The sequence below is a fragment of the Carcharhinus amblyrhynchos genome, chromosome 3 (assembly GCF_965287045.1).
Source record: "Carcharhinus amblyrhynchos chromosome 3, sCarAmb.v2.hapA, whole genome shotgun sequence".
Taxonomy (NCBI): domain Eukaryota; kingdom Metazoa; phylum Chordata; class Chondrichthyes; order Carcharhiniformes; family Carcharhinidae; genus Carcharhinus; species Carcharhinus amblyrhynchos.
In genome coordinates, this window is record NC_137326.1 from 37,708,701 (window position 1) to 37,726,754 (window position 18,054).

The following is an 18,054-nucleotide window of genomic DNA, read 5'->3' on the forward strand; positions in this document are numbered from 1 at the left end:
ACGACTACAAATCAACAACTAAATAAAATAATTACTATACTTTCTCCCCTCCATTTACAACTTATTTTCTTGCACAGAGGAGAGAAACCACACTGCCAGAAACAAAAATAGAAATACTCAATAAATCTGGTAGCATCCATGCAGAGTTGGAGCAACACAGTAAAAAGTCTGACAACACCAGGTTTTAGTCCAACCTATTTATTTGATAATATACTCGCAAGCTTTCGGGGTTAGCCCCTTCGTCGGGTGGATCAAAGCAGACAAACATGGAAAGTCTGTTTCGCTTTTACAAATGCTGCCAGACCTGTTAATTCCAGCAGTTTTATTTCATTTTACATTTCTACCATGTGAGATTCTCACAGATCCTAAAAGAGCCCTATGAATCCACTGATAAGGACTTGGCAGTTAACCAACTATCACTACAGATCTCTGTGCAGTAGGTGGCACACATCAAGTCATAATTTGGACAGAACAGGAGCGCAGTCTTGTTCTACTCCTCCACCATACACAGACATCTAATCTGTGTTGTGAATCACATGCCACTTTTGCTGGTCCTAGGCCTACTGCTATGCCGTGACAAAAAGTCAGTGTACTTCATTCACTTAAGACGCTTATTTGCTAAGATCACTGAATAATGCTAGAAAAAAGTACTCCTATTAGATAATGTAATAGATACACATTCTTTATTAATTATCAAAGCTTCAACAGACAAAAGATCCCATAGCACTATCTGAACAAGAAGTTCTCCTGTTACCATGACCAATATTTATCTCTCAACCAACACCACTAAACATAAAGTAAATGAAATTTCCGTGGTAAGATCATCAAGAAGTATAGCCCAAGATTACACCACTGATTTATCCATTTTGCCATTGTTCATTTACAGCTAAATTTTCTTCCAATCACACACATACCAAGTAAGGTATTTGACAAATCAGCAGAAATAGAAATCAGTGCAGATGTTAATGAGAATCTAAAACACAAAATTACAAACACATACGTACCAGAAAAAATGACCTTGTTTCATGCTACACCTCTAGTTCTGGGTATAATTTTACGCTTACTTTGAATTGGCACACAAGCTGACACTTGTGTATATGGTTCTTTGGCCTGGGATGGAAACATCTGATTGAGCCTAGTATTACTGATAGTATAATTCATTTACATGCGTTCTTACACTGGAAATTCCTCCATTAATTGAACTATAAATCAGTATTCAAGCAAATTTTATGCCTAACTGTAAAGGAAAATTTCAAGTTGTAATTCATCTCAATGCTATGTAGAAGTTTCCTCTATGAGCATTCTAGCAATCACATTTCCCCACTTTACAACAATGACAACACTTTAAAAGTATTAACTGATTGTGAAATTCTGATGTCCTGCAAACATGAATGGCACTGCTACATTAAAGTTTTTCTTTATTCTTAATACATCTTAAGAAAGATGGGAATCTGCAAAGCAATGATAAAACAATAATTTATTCAAAAAATTTGCATTACAATTGCTCAAAATCTATGATTGCAATGATGACAAACAGCTAGTGCTCACTGTCATTACTGCATAAAACTGCCACCTGCTTGCCCATCAGTTCCAAGCAGAAATTCAGAAACTGCCGTTAATACTACCCACTGTAAAAGCCAATGAAAATGTTTGATCCTGCTCAATTTTAAAATTAATAGTGTGCCAAGCCATAATGAGCAATGACCACCTCTCTGGTCCTGAAAAGTTAATTTTACTAAATGTGGCATCTCACTTCTACTGAAAAAAATACAATTCTTCAAAAACAAAGATTCATTTTCAAGCTTCTTCCATAATCTCATGTGCATCTCCCAATCTTTATTTCACACTCTGTACAATGATTGAAATTCAAAGTATATTCCACTTTTACATCCTGTTTTGCAATCTGGGAAATTCTTCAATCTCAGAGATTGATCAGCCTGCCTGCCCTATTGCTGGATGCTACAGATCCTCTACAAATGGCACCAAATTCAAAGTGAATTGGAAGGAGACTGGAAAGAGAGAAGAGAGACCACTTTGCTTTTTTTTTTAAATATGGACAGTTGCCCCTCCACCTACCCCCACAACTGAGGTTGGCAACAAAATTGTGTTCAATATTTTTTCATTGATCACTTCATCAAAAGTCAGGGGTATCATTCCACTTCACATTTCAAACTGCACCATAATTGCATCTTGGGTAACAACCCATGCAAATTTGCAATCCATTCCAGATAATTTCTAGGCATCACTGTCATTCGACTACTCCATAAATAATTCAGTCTTTGTTATAATAAGTTTATTTTCACAAATCAATATGTTAATTTTCAGTCCACATGCATATTAATGTATATTAATCTTGCTTCTTTTCAATTCATTTTCAATAAATCTTGCTAAATGATAAATCCCAAGTCACATTTTCCATATCATTGCTTAGACAATTTAACTCCCAAGAGCAAAAAACTAATAGAAATTGTACCAATATTCTACCATGGCTAAACAGTCAATAATTGCAAAATGCAATTTTCTGCATTCCAACATTGAGATGTCTTCAGAATTCAGCAAAATAATCATGCCAAAAGAAACATCTTTTATCACTTTCAACAGGGCAATAATGCATAGACCTCCCTCCCGACTTTCAGTCAGGTGCTCACTACATTTGAATAACAGTCAACATATCTACGAAAATATAGAACTGCAAGTTTTTTTTTTAAATAAATCTCAATGTCACGTTTCAACAGCTTTTATACCATAAGACAAAATAGGATATTTACATCAGGTTGGTGTAAATACCTGGCAAATTAAATCCCTTTCAGTACCAGGCAATTAGACTTGCAGCAATCCTCGATAAATATTGTCTGAAATGAAATGCTCTCTAAACAAAATGAATATTCACTTACATAACGCAAGAATGGTCTTAGCCAAATTAAGGTTCTCTCTACAACTAGCTAGTTGTAATGATCTGGAATTCACTGCCTGAAAGGATGGTGGACATAAATCCAATGGCATGGTTCAAAGACAGTAAAAAGTCTGACAACACCAGGTTTTAGTCCAACCTATTTATTTGATAATATACTTGCAAGCTTTCGGGTTAGCCCCTTCGTCAGGTGACGAAGGGGCTAACCCGAAAGCTTGCGAGTATATTATCAAATAAATAGGTTGGACTAAAACCTGGTGTTGTCAGACTTTTTACTGTGTTTACACCAGTCCAACGCCAGCATACCCACATCATGGTTCAAAGAGGAATTGAATATACTTGAAAAGGAAAGGTGACAGGATGTGAGGAGAGGGCAAGGGGGTAGCATTAACTGGACAGTTCTTATAAAGAGAATAGAATAATAGAATAGAATAATAGTGCACAATAGAATAATACTGCAGGGGCATTCAACCTATCAAAATATCTTCTAATAAAATGTCACCAATGCCCCTGTACTTCATGCCCTGCAGATAAAACATTTATTGAAAATATGAATCTTTACACATAGAACCACAGAAAAATTACAGTACAGAAAGAGGCCATTCAGCTCATGGACACCAGGTGTCCTTTCTAATCCCATTTTTCTGCACTTATCAAGATTAGATTTTTTTGTTAATTAAGTCAAATTCAAGGGGATTGGTGTCTACAATGCAGCTCCCAGCCTTTATGTCTGGCTCCCCAATTCAAATATAGAATTTGATATAATCCTCTCAAAAGACCACAGAACGTGATCTAATCGAGGCACAAAATAAGTTATTACTGTTAGTAAACAATGAAAGCCTCATCATTTCACGCACTTGATGTCAACACTAACTCCCAAATGAAAATGTGTGGATAACCAGTAACTCACCTTTAGAACCTGTTTGCATACTAGAAGTTCCTAGAAACCCTACAGTGCAGAAGGCCAATCAGTCCATCGAGTCTGCACTGACAACAATATCACCCAGGCTCTACCCCCGTAACTCCACATATTTGCCCCGCTAATCCCTCTAACCTACACATCCAAGGACACTAAGGGGCAATTTAGCATGGCTAATCAACCTAACCCACATATCTTTGGACTGTGGGAGGAAACCCACACAGACAGAGGGAGAACATGCAAACTCCGCACAGTGACCCAAGCCGGGAATCAAACCCAGGTCCCTGGTGCTGTGAAGCAGCATTGCTAACAACTGTGCCACTGTGCTGCCCAAATGGAAATGTCAGGAATGGGACTGGTCTGAAACTTGTGCTAATCTGCATGGTCCAACCTAGATCTTTGGACACAGCCATAATGAAACTGTCACAATTTTTGTTAGCCTTACAGCAGCAGTGTAAAAAGAATTTCAATTCATCAACCTGAGCTGGATTCTAACCCAGATACCAAATTTATGCCAATTCACGACATCTAAAAACTTAAACATAAAGAACTTTACTCAAGTAACATAATTGAAGCTTTTAATTGCAATCTACCTGCTCACCAAGGTTTACAGCTTATACCACCACATCCTTACCCCAACAAACGAAAAACAGGCTTGGGGAAAGGGGTGGGCAGAGGTGAGGTCTGAAGAAACATATATTTGGAATTAATTAATGAATTAATAACACAAACAGTGGAAGCAGAATCTTTGAATATTTTAAGGCAAAGCTAGATAGCTTGTTGATTACAAGAGAGTGAAAAGGTTATTAGGGGTGGATAAGAATGTGCGGGTGGCAGAGCAGGCTCAAGGGCCAAGTGGCCTATTCCTAATTTATAAATATAAGAACACAAGATTAACTAATGAATTCTACACAATTGATCACTGGTAGGTAAATAAGCAACATAAGTGCAAAACTGACAAGATCATATACTCACAACTGCAAGTGTACAAGTTATAAAGAAAACACATGCAATATGATGTGAACAATTAATGAAATTGGTTATGACAGCTGTAACTATCACATACCACTCCAGAATAATTCAAGCTCAAATTTCTAAATCTGATGAGTGAAAACTGAATATAACCCATCCTACAAAAGAATTACAAAGGTAATTATGCATAAACTTCTGGAGTTCAAGTCTTCCATTCAGAAACTGTAATTCAATTTGACTTTAGAGGTGTGCCAGCCCGTGAGAAAAGAAAACCTGGGAAACACCAAATTAATACATGCAAAACAAAGAATGTTCCCTTTATTCTTAACACTTTATTCATAATTTGAATCCAAATACCAACCAACCACCAATTTGCTTCCAATTCCGTATTCTTTTATTTTGCTAATATATCATTTGTGTGGAATCTTTTCAAGTGTTTCTATAGACTATACCCATCAATGTAGACAACATTTTAAAGAGAAAGTGAATAACTGGTGAAATAGAGCCTTGGTGTTTGCCATTAAATTCCAACCAACTCCTCCCTTGCTCGTTTAACAATCAATGCAAGACTTTCAGCTGTAAAGGCACCTTAGCAATAGAATAACTGTGTATTACATGCTACAATGTATTCCTGGTAATTTAAACAGTCCATCAGATACAGCCCTGGCACCTTTAGACTCAAAGTTTTACAGCACATAAGAGGCCCTTTGGCCCATTGTGTCTGCACCAAACACCTATCGAATTTTGCATTCTCAAATCAATCCCTGTGCTTCAAGTCCCATTGATTAAATTGTCACAATGCAACTTTTTAATCACTACAACTATATTAACAAAACACGTCTAAGGAAAATACCATTTATATTTCCAAACACACTGAATAGTTCTAATTTTGTGGAAATCTAGCCAGAGTACTATACATGATGGTCGTCGTGCTATTTATTTTACAGTTATTCAATTTGCTACTGACATGAACTATTAACAAATAAATGTTGCAGGTTATCAGAAAAGTAACATTTAGGAATTATACATTTTATACAAAATTTGCTACCCAATCACAAAATCTTTTGCAGCACAGAAGGCTGCCATACAGCCCATTGCGTCCTGAGGAGCAATTCATGTAACTGCCATTCTCCCTCTTTCCCCCATCTCTGCACATTCCTCATCTTAATTTTCTAATTATTTGAAAATGTAGAAAACTTAACGGCACAGAAGGAGGTCACTCTATCCGTCACATCTGCACAAAACTAAAGAATGAGCCAACCAGCCTAAACCCATTTTCCAGCACATGGGCCATAGCCCTTGGCTCACATTTTAAACAAATTGAAGGTTCTAGCTCTAATGTCCTTTCAGACAGTGAGTTCCAGGCGCTTACCGCCATCTGGGTGAAAAGATCTTTCCTCAATTCCCCTCTACCACTTCACTTTAAACCTACGCATCCTCATTACTGACATCTCTATCCAGGGAATTTGGTCCATGGCAATCTTGTACACCTTATTTTCCTCTGTTCCAAGCAAAGCAACCCCGGTCTATCCAATCTTTACTCACGGCTGCAATTTTCCAGTCCTGGCAACATCCTCATAAATCTCTTCAGTATCCTCTTTAAATATTTTGAAACTTCAAAAGAATAACTGATGTAAATTTGATCATGCAAGTATGTATTCTAAAGTTCTTTTACTTTAAAAAAAATTAGCAAAACATAATTAAGTCAGAAGGTTTAAATCGTGAAAAAAAATTGAAACTAGCAATGAAGCGTTTCCTCAACCATTAATACCTGCAAATCAAAGCCAAGGACAAAGTATTAACATTTTTTATAAAATTCTGAAGTAGAATCAAACCAGTGCAAAGGCATATGAAGGGCTTCTTCGCTTACAATTCTGTCCAATTCTACCCATTAAAAACATTGATGCTGAAACCATACTATTTTTCCTCAGAAAAAAAAAGGTGAGGAAAAACAAATGTTATGATCCAATTTCTCCCAGTAAGTCTCTACTGACCTTAAGCAACCGCTTTAAACTTGAGGGTATTATTTGTTCATGTGTTTGTGAAAGCAGTGTGAAAGTTTTCTTTGGCAAAAGAATATTTGCAACATGAAGTTATTAGCCAAGACCTCTGATCAGTCTTGGAAAATTATTACTTCTTAATTTCTTAAGATGGCCACTTTCTTTTCTGATGCAAAAATCAGGGACCAACAATGGCACATTTAGAAACTTGCTCTTTTATATTCAGGCTGTGGCTTCACAGCAATTGCAATGGCAAATTTACAGCATTAAATCACTATGGCACAAATCCTCCTGGGAACACTTCCCTACAGATCACTCCCCCTTGCTAAATCTGCACCCATTGTTTGCCAAATGATCATAAAATAACTTTAGAAACAAGACTTTTCCATATTTTCTCAATTTGCATTCACTGCAATATTGTTGAGAGAGAAACAACCAGTTTGGAGGCTCTTTCAGGATAACAGTGTCAATCATTTTAAAGTCTAGTTGACCAAATTTCGCTCTGTGGGTAAAGGTGACACTGCAACCATTTATTTCCAACTTACACTATATTGAAAATTTAAATACAGGTTCGCCCTGACAATAAGGCACGGAGGAAAGGAAAATGCTCTAAACAGAGGCTGCGTGAATTCAGAAAACTAAAGTAGTAGAGAAACACATTTAATTCTAACCATATGCCCTTAATTTTGACAGGATATTGGATTATATACAACAGGTAAAACAAAACTCACTCGGTGTTGTTAATGTGAAAACTGTTTCCGGATGAAATACAAAAGTAAATTATATGAAATTGTGCCATATCAGTGCACCATCATTAAGTAAGTGTAAATGTAATATTTTTGGTAATATTTTTGATTAAGGCTAGAATAAGGTCAGGCCAATTTGCACTTCCAAACCACAGGACTAATCAGAAATCAGTTATCTGAACAGAAACTTGGCCCCAAACTGGTTTTTTTTGCGTACATAAGAAAATTTAAAATGCTGATTGCCAAAGAAAAATGTCTTTCCACCTGCACCCTCAACACCCCAGCCCCTTCAACGTTTCTAGTAGTTAATTATGTAGCTTTGGTACTGATGTCCAACTTTAAAAATGGGTACATATATACAGTAACTAAAACATTTGTCTATAACAATGTAAGAATAAGGTTAAAATTTACATGGCTCTATGAAACTGAAGTTATAACTTTATATACTGTAACCTTATTGGGGTAGAAACAGTAAAATGTGCTGAAAATATTAGATACCCACCCTTGCATTTTAAAACTGCTTATTTTCTCAACAAGTTGAGTCCCTTGGTACCAGATAGCACTGACCATCTGCTGTAGTACTGTTCTAAAAACACCACTTATCCTATACATTTAAATCAAATGGCCATTATCCAAGACTGGATGGTTAGTTCAGCTTACCTGTGAATGCATCACAACTGAACATGCTAATAATGCCCATGATCCATATGCATTTCCAGCAGGAGTGACTGACCAAGAACCAGGAGTGGGAATTCTAACCAATTTTTCCTCCCCAAAGTACGAAATAAGAATTAAAAGGTGGCCATTTAGCCCCTTGAGCCTGCTTTGCCACTTGATAAGACCATGGCTGATCTGATTATGGTCTTAACTCTACTTTTCTGTCTACCCTTGTCAATCAAGAATCTATTTAAACTTTAAAAATATCCAATAACCCAGCCTCTTCGGTTCTCTGGGGTAGGAAATTCTGAAGTCTCAACTCTCAAAAAAAATTTCTCCTCGTCTCCATCTTAAATGGGAGACCCTTTTTAAAACTGTCTCTTTTTGTTCTTGTTTTGCCTTGTGGTGGAAACATCAGCATCCACCTTGCGAAGTCCCCTCAGGATTGTGCATGTTTCAATAAGATCGCATCTTGTTCTTCTGAGTTCCAATGGATAAGGCCCAACCTTTCCTCAAAGATAACCCCTTTGACCCAGGAATCAGATAAGTAGATCTTCTCTGAATGGCTTCTAATGCAGTTGCATCTTTTCTTAAGTAAAGAAACCAAGCTGTACACAGTACTCCAGATGTGGTCTCATTAGAACCCTGTACAACTGCAGAAAAACTTCTCCATTTTAATATTTCATTCCCTTGCAATAAGTGGCAACATTCCATTTGTCTTCCTAATCAATCACTTGCTACACCTACATACTAACTTTGTGATTTAGTAGGAAAGTAGAGGCTAATTATAAATACAGTTATTGCTGCCTACCTGAGATTAGCTAACTTGACACAAAACGAGAGATAGAACCTATTACTTTTCTACTTGGTACAGCTTAGCATGTTATTATATAAACTTGTTAAGCATTTAGAAGAATTTGTTTTTAGCATTTGCCTGTAAATCATAAAAAGTTCACCAATTAATCTTGTCAACTTTTTGGGCAAAGACAATAAACATTATTACCAGACTCTTGCCAGTAAACATGAATTGTCTTGCTAATGTCACAGCAATGTAAAAATTTAGAGTAAATCTTCGTAACGTCTGAGCAATATCGTCAGTTATAACTTGTATTCAAAAAAAAGGCAATTAACAATGTTAGCATAGCTGAGACAGCATGAAAAGGGCAACAGAACATTTTCTAATAATACATCAGACGGGTCTATGGGAATAAATGGAAAATGTGCAGATGTAACGGACTTCAGCGTCAACTTCTGATGCTCAGTTCTCTTCCTCCCCTCGCTCCCGCCAGGACTAGTATTTCCAGCTGACCAACACAGCCACAACATAAATTATAAACCAAAGCCGCATCGGGCATTAGGGCCAACTGGACACAAAATGAAGTAGGCATGCTGCCAATCAGCATCGCCGGGCAACAGCCAAGTGAATGAGAACCACGTCGCAGTGACAATGAACCGAACAGTCTCTGGAAAAACTACATCGCTATCCAACAGAAGTGAGCTGCCTAATTACCCAGTTATGAGATTAGCACTCCAAAGACTTCTATCTGCACAGCCATGAAGAACCAAACCAGGAGAAATTGCAAATAAAGATACCAAAACAAAATCAAAGTTTCGTAAATCCATCCCATCAACTGCAAATGAACTTTCAACAGTTCTATACAGCACTTCAAACTTTAATTCCAAAAGCAAAGTGACAGCATATTTTGTTGGCTCTATTTCTGCAAGTGGATCATGGGTTTTTCTTTGAAAGTTACACTAAATCGACTGATTCGATAATACATCCACAAAATTCACTTCATTCACCAACTAGAATAACATGAAATTCAGTTAGTTCTCCTGAAATTCAACCAAGGGAGTGTCTTCGGTCACCTATTTTAGTTAAGTAACATAAAGCGGAGGAAACCTCGCTAACCTCTCCAAATGTATTTTCGTCCACATTCTGTTTCACCACAATTTGAAACTCAAAACAAAGCGATCGGTCATAAACTACGATATCGCGGCTCTGAAACTTCTCAACTACTGCTGAAAGTAGTGACTTGTCTCGGTTGCAGGATGTAAGACTTGATCAACGCATTTCGCTACAAATTGTCCAAAGCAACTCAGTGACCGGTGCAATTCAAGTCCGGTCCGCTACGAGTTAAAAAAAGACAGCTCGCCACATTCCTGAACTCGTTTCAAAGCGCACCTATGACTATAATACTATAGTTTTTTTAAGTATTTAAAACGTAAGAATGTTTTTAACTTGGAAAAAGTAAACCTGTAAATGGACTTAAGTGTTGGTACGTTTTGGAAGCAGCGCTAAAAGCAATGAAGTTTGCATCTTTAGCCGCGTGTGGCTGACTGAGTGGTGGATTGTGCCCCCTGTCCAAACCCTGACAGCTCCTTACAGCGGATGATTGAACATCTCCAGCGTACTTACAAGTAGACGACCCAGGCGGGCAGCTGGCGGGGAATGTGGGTCCAGGCCTGCTTGCTGCAATCCAGCTGCTCCCCGCTACACGTACAGCCCGGGATGCAGGGCAGGTCCGCGGCGGGGGTGAGGGGATGGGAGCCGGCGCCACGTCCTGGTCCTGTGCACGCAGCTGGCCGGGGGGCAGAAAGCAGCAGCAGCAGCAACGGAGGGAGGAGGAACGCCGGCAGCCCGAGCGCCGCCATCTTGCCTCGCACCGAGGAACCACCGCTCCGTGAAACTCAAACCAAACGGCAGCTCCGCACCGACCGAGGCTAACTCGCTGTCCCTCCCCCCCTTACACACAAACCCGACTTCAAATCGAAAATCAGCAGCAGAGCCGCAGCTTCAGAGCCACTGCCTCCGCTCCGCCACCAGTTCTCCTCAAGGAGCGAGCTGCCTGCCCGCGGGGGTGGGGGAGAGGAGGGGGGGGGGTGGAGGGCGAAGCGGCCGTTAATATTAAACCACTCGCTCTCCCCACAGCCCGCGACCCACGTTGGATGCAGCCAGTGTCCCTCCCACTTTCTCCCATTGGCGCAGCCTCTGGAGCACGTGAACAAACAAACGCTCCCGCTTCCTTCCCTATTGGATTACCGGAACGTCAATCAAAGGCAAGGCGAAGGGGCGGGCTCAAGTGGCCGGATCCCTCCCCGCTCAGGTCTTGGTGTGAAAACTCATCGCACTCCTCTCACCGCGTTTAAAGGGCAATGCCCAGCGGGAGCCTGCTGTTGTCTGACTGCATACATCAGAGAGAGAGAGAAACATTCTAAAGCTCTATATATAAAGCTCTCTCTCTATATATGATTTATTATTTACTTTTTTATTCTTTATAGAAAAATCATTCCCATTTTGTTGAAACCACAGGCGAGTGCCAAGTTGTCTGCAAACAGCCTACCTAGCTATATAGGTGCGAAATATGTTTTGCATTAAGCAAACGGCAATATGTTTGATTGAAACCATAGAAACTCTTACAGTGCAAAAAGGAAGCCATTCGGCCCATCGAGCCTGCACCAACCACAATCCCACCGACACCCTACCTCCAAATTCCGACACATTTACCCGCTAATCCCTCCAGCCTACGCATCTCAGGACTCTAAGGGGCAATTTTTAGCATGGCTGGCCAATCAATCTAACCCGCACATTTTTGGACTGTGGGAAACCGGAAACACCCGGAGTAAACTCACACTGACACGAGGAGAATGTGCAAACTCCACACAGACAGTGACCCAAGCCGGGAATGGAACCCAGGTCGCTGGAGCTGTGACGCAGCAGTGCGAACCACAGTACTACTGTGCTGCCCATTGGCTGCTCAGAAATTTAACTGCTGAAATTTGAAAATATCACCAAAAATAATCCACCAATTTAATTCCATTTAGCCACTAGCTTGAACTACAGATTCCTGGAGAAGTTTTTTTTAAATACATTTGACGATTACAAAGCACAGAGAGTATCAAGTTTTTGGCGGTATCTTCATCAAACAGCATTCCCCCTTCTCCCGTAATTCCAACTGAAAACACACAGCAGACTCTTGAAGTGGCGTCAAACGCTGTAAGGAATAATTCCCAACTATTCACGAAAAAAGCAAGTAACTTTATTCAAATCGTTATTAAGTAAGTTTATTTCCCGTCAAATGTTTCTGCTAAAACAATAGAAGTGCAGATACTTATAATGTCGGTATTGTTTGAATATTCTGCAAGCTTTGCCAACTTTTTGGAAAGATAAAATGGGTGAAAAACGATTTTTAATTTAGTTTGTCTTTAATTGCTGATTGCGTTATTTGTTATTAGTGTAACCTCCCGATAGATAAGTCAACAATACGTTTTATTATATCCAAGCACAGATGGCCAGTGGAAATCATGCAACCGCACTTTGTTGAGCAAAGTGTTACTTTTATACTCCAACCAACCACCCCAATTTGTTTTTATTGGGGGATTATAAACTTAGTTTGTTCATATATAGAGAGAGTGAGATCTTTTGAGAATTGAACTATTAAGTTGCAATACGCTAAAAACACAATGCAATTTAGGGCGTTCATGAAATGGAATTAGTTTGACAGTCATTAAAACAGATAGTTAAACGGTACACAATGATCAATAGTCATACGAAAAATATGTTAATCAGATTAAACATTGATTGCCAAGTCAAATTTATATTTTGTTTACGTTCATGTCTAATTGTTCATCTGTTCATTGTTCCCAATGCTAAAATCGTCTAAAATCGTTTCTCACAACTTTTGAAAGTTACTAAGATTTTTTCAGTAATATTTGCCAATCTGAAACAAAACGCAAATGGATTACCAAACGGAACCTCATTATTTATTCACTTTCTCGTTTGATCTCAGATGTCGATGATCATTTTCACTATGTGGCAGCCCGTTCTCTGAGTGACATCCACAAAAAGATCGAGCACCGAATAACTTGTTTCCTTGCTGTATAGCGAATGAAAGTTACAGTAATCATCAAAAATCTGATATTAAACGTGCAAAAGTGCAACAGCGGGACAAGTTTTTAGAGAAAGTTAATTGCACACGGCTTAAGAAAAAACATCGGCACAAGGTCCACAAGAGCGGCCAATATGGGAAGTGCACCGTGAACAAGTTATTCCATTGAAATAAATGAGCAATCACTTTACAACGCTTTCAGAATTCGATTTCAGCGGGAATGTGAAAACAACTAACATTCCTGTATTCCACCTGCAGGGACTTTCACCTTAACATCAATTGTATCTTTACTCCTGTCCGCCACTCTTACCTCTTTCGAAACTCCATTAAATGGATCAAAAATGACAATTGTTAGCATGGCCCAAGAAGTAACTACACTTTACTAATCACCATGTGAATTCCATTCTCATTGTCAGTATTGGCAGTATTAGTAATCTTTATACTCCTTTATACTGGGACATAGGTTAATTTTCAAAATATTTTAATGTTATGGAAACGTACAATTTCACCTGCTGTGCAAGGAAGAGCCATACAATGAATATTCTCCTGTAGTAAGAAGTCTCACAACACCAGGTTAAAGTCCAACAGGTTTATTTGGTAGCAAAAGCATATACTAGTATAGGCAGGTAAAAGACACCTTCTGTGACCTGATAACTGAAACTGTTCATTCCCTTGCTAAAATTTTCAAATTTCACAATTAATGTTAATACACCTCATTGCAACATAACGAGCATTCTATACTATACTATAGCTTTCCTGGCCCGAACTAGGTAGAACCTTGCTGGACTCCTACCTGGCTGAAATTTTAACAGTTCTGCATTGAGAAGAGCTACTTACGTGCTTGGGTCATTCATGGGCAAATTTTTCTGTAAACATTTGAAATTTTATACGACTAAAAAGCAAGGAAGGGGAATTCCCCTGTCTAAACATTTGAATTGGTTTAGGTAAATTTACAATGTATCTACACAGCTCTCGGGTACTTTACAAACCAGTTTTGACACTCCGACACCATGTTGTGTAAGACTGAAGACTTCTGAAAATATCTTCCATGAAGTTTCCGGGTAGTTCGACTCAAAGTGAGATTGAGGCAGTTTTATACTGATAGATTAGTCAATACAAAGACAAAATCACTAAAACTTAATGGTCATTACACAACTGGACTTAAAATTTTTTTTAGATAAACATTTTGCATATTGGTATTAATACAATGCCAACTGATGTTACTACTGGACAAGTCTGATCCCAGAATGGAATCGGGCTTGTTAGATCCCAACTTTTATTTTTTGTTTAGATTTGTGAATGAAGAGTCACAGGACTGCCAATGAACTTTCATGAAAAGATCAAAACGTTTATTAAACAAAAAACAGATTAACTATAATACACTACTCCTTCACCCCAGCTGCACCTTTATAGATATATACAGATTGGAAAGGATATCACAAGTTATAAAAACATATTTTTTACTCTAATATCCTCAGTAAGCACATGTAAATTGATAAGCAAACTATGGTCAGATACTGCACTACAAAATTAAGTGATAAATGCCACTATAACAGCTTCCTGGATTTCCCATTATATCCCCCCAGATGTTTGTCACACAGTGAGCCAGTTGGTCTCACTGGAACTTGGACTTTCACACGAGGGTTCCCAATCTCTGCTGTCAAAGAAAATGCCTTGGAATCTTCTCCTAAATGATGCATTCTTTTGAATGTGTTCACCAAGGATCCATATCCAGAATTTCAGTCTCTCCTTTTGATATTGCTCTGCCCTGGATTACCATATATACTCAAGCTTGCACACAACCTCTCAGGTATCCAGCCATGCCACTATTTCACAGGGTGTATTAAGGCATCACAAATTTTAGGATCACTTTGGATGTCTTGCATGTCCACATCTGCACCTTGCAGCCCTGTCTTTAACTGGGAGCCTCTCTCTGCCCCTTACTTTAACTTTCTTTGACTTCACAGCCTTCCTGGGATGTTTCTTGGGCTTGTTCCTTAGTTTCTGGGACTTTCTGTTCTTTAGCTTGGAACTGGCTTTCTGTCCCTGTGCACTGTCCTGCCTGTTCTGGCAGTTTATTGTGGAATGCTTCTTGCCTCTGTTTTCTGGGTTCCAAACTCAAATGCTTCTGCTCTTCACTGTTTACCTCAGGTTGCTAAGCAACAACTTTGTTTTTTTTAACACATATAGAAAATGCTCGAAAATCTCAGCAAGCCGGGTAGCATCTGTAGACGGAGAATGGAGCTAACACTTTGAGTCTGGGTGATCCAGACTTGAAACTTTGGGTCTATTCTCTCTCCATGGAGGGATGTGAATCTGTGGAACACACTGCCCCAGAGTGCACGGAGGCAGAACCAGTCAACAAATTCAAGAAAGAAATAGATATGTTTCTAATGAAAAGTGGGATAATGGGCTATGGGGAGCAGACAGGAAAGTGGAATTGAGTCCAGGATTTGATCAGCCATGATCATGTTGAATGGTGGAGTGAGCTCAAATGGTTTGAATTGCCAATTCCCGCTTTTAAGTCCTTTGTCCCATATCCCATGTAATCCAGAGAAAATCCCACTATGGCAAATGGCGGAATTTGATTTCAATTAAAATCTGGAATTAAGTTAATTGATGATCATTAAACCTTAGTTGATTGTCATAAAGACCCATCTAATTCACTAAAGTTCTTTAGGGAAGGAAATCTGCTGTCCTTACCCAGTCTGATCTACACGAGCCTTCAGACCCACAGCAATGCAGTTGACTCAAGTCAATTGGTTGAAGGGCAAATAGGGAGGGACAACAAATGTTGGTCCTACTAGAGACAGTCCCATGAAAAAGAATTAAAAACTAACATAACCATTATCATAAAGTTAATCATTTCACTTTATTATGGATATCTTCTTCATAATAAAAATAATATTTATATACATACCATGTTAAATATTGACAATTTATTAGATTCTAAAAAGAAGCATCTCTGAAGAAAACAGAATTAAATAATTGTTCTTTGAATATGAATATTTCTTCAAACCATCACTAAATTTCCATAGGTGTTTTATCTAATGAGCACTAAGTCATAGACAACATCATATTTCCCACATCCTATATCAAACCTATCTGATGGGTCAGAATTCTGGTCACCTCATCTTAAGTGTTTCATTGTCAAATGTTGTCTGATAAACCCATGTTAATTGCAGTGGGATATTTTGATATATTAAAGGTGCTATATCTTTTCAACTTATTAATTGTGATTATGGAATATTAGGAGCATTGAAGGGTTTGCCTTGTGTGCATAATGCAGCATTCTGCAAGATTCACCAACCTCGCTTACAGCTGGGATTATCCAGTCTTGCTGCAGTGAACGGAAGTGTGGCTGAGTGTCAAATTCTCCATCCTCACTAGACCAGCAGCGGGACGTGAATGGCTGAAGAATGCCAGCGAAGCTTTGTTGAACTATTTACAAAAGGGCAAATAAGATTGATGCAGCCAGAATTATGGATAAGTTTATGATTTTTTTTCTGATCTCTAAATTTAAAATGCTACTTTACTCTGCTTCTTTCAATTGGCTAGGCTAAAGGAAAACAAATATCTGAAACTGCATTTTAATAAAGAAAGTTACTAATAAGAAACTATTTGACGTGAATTTTTTGGTACAATGCAAGAAGCATTGAAATGGGGAAAACTTATATAGACAGAACTTATTAGACTCTGTAACAGAGTGAAATAGTTGTATTCATTTTCAATAAAAAACATGGAATTAGACCTAAAAGCTATGACAATAGAAGGTGTGAAAGACACTCATGTCACCAGAGGAGAGTGAGAAAAAGTATGAATTTGTCTAGGTCCAAGTATTCATGATGATACAGCACCTTTGACTGGGGAAACAACTGATTTGGAACTCCATCTGGTACAGTTGATTATTTTATCTACCCTTCCTTGATTAAAATTTGTCATGCACTGTACAAAATGATACCAAGAATAAATATTAGCCTCTTTCAAACATCACATGAAATAGCAGACCCTTATTTTCAGAGTGACTGGGAAACTCCAGCTAAACCTATTAATAGTGGTATTTCAAACCATGGCTCTATTTGAATTTATATCGTTCATTTAAAAATATTTGAAAGGTGTAACGTTTACAGACGCAAACATTGCATGCAGCAAAAATACTTCTCAAGCCAGAAACAGTGATGAATTCATCTTACTCGGGAATTCCAAAAAAATAATTGCAATCATTATATATAATACATTTTCAAACACTTGGACTTTTTATTCGCCCACTTCAAAATGAAATAAATCCTTAATCTTAATAATTTATTTTAAATACTATCCTCAGAGTTCAACTTTGTTCCATTATAGTGATTTTTCCTTTGAGTCAGTAGGTTGTGTGTTTAATCCAAAAATGAACATGTAATCTAGGTTTTCACCCCAGTGCAGTACTAAGGGGCTATTGGATTATTAGAGGTGCCATCATTTTGGTTGCCATGTTCAACAAGACCCTGGACTGAGTTTTCTGGCCGTGCTTGCCCCAATGCCAGAAAATTCCACCCAAGGTCAACGGGCCTTTTCATTGCCCATGCCCCTCCCTCTACAATCCGTGTGGCGAGTGGGACCAGACAATTCCACCTCCTGTCTATCTACTGGTTCGATGGGCGAGGGGGCAGGATTTTCCAGCCACGCTCACCCCAAGATGCAAAATCCTGTCCAGGAGTAACAGACTTTTGCATTGTCTGTGTCCCACCCGCTATGATTCCTTTGGCGGGCAGGACAGGGACAGGAAATGTCTGCCCTAGGAGTTGGAAAGAAGTGAAGCAAAGATTTCTTTCCAATATGTTTAAAATTTAGGAAAATTCAGAATGTAATTTAATGAATTTATCCTGCCATTTTGACTTGCCCTGCGTTTACATGATTATATACAAGGTATTTCCTTACATGTCTGAAGGTAAGTCCTGAAAGAGGAAAAATGGAGGCA

General features: G+C 38.5%; 1 protein-coding gene across 3 annotated transcripts in view; it reads right to left on the reverse strand.

The window, feature by feature from the left end:
* The window catches only part of lrig1 (leucine-rich repeats and immunoglobulin-like domains 1), a 147,084-nt gene extending 136,005 nt beyond the window's left edge, over positions 1-11,079 (reverse strand). For all 3 annotated transcript variants that reach the window (XM_080183321.1, XM_080183316.1, XM_080183308.1), the window contains exon 1: positions 10,625-11,079. In XM_080183321.1, the coding sequence (XP_080039447.1) occupies positions 10,625-10,860 (236 nt within the window). In that variant the 5' untranslated portion in view covers positions 10,861-11,079. The remainder of the gene's footprint in view (positions 1-10,624) is intronic.
* Between the last annotated feature and the right edge of the window lie 6,975 nt (positions 11,080-18,054).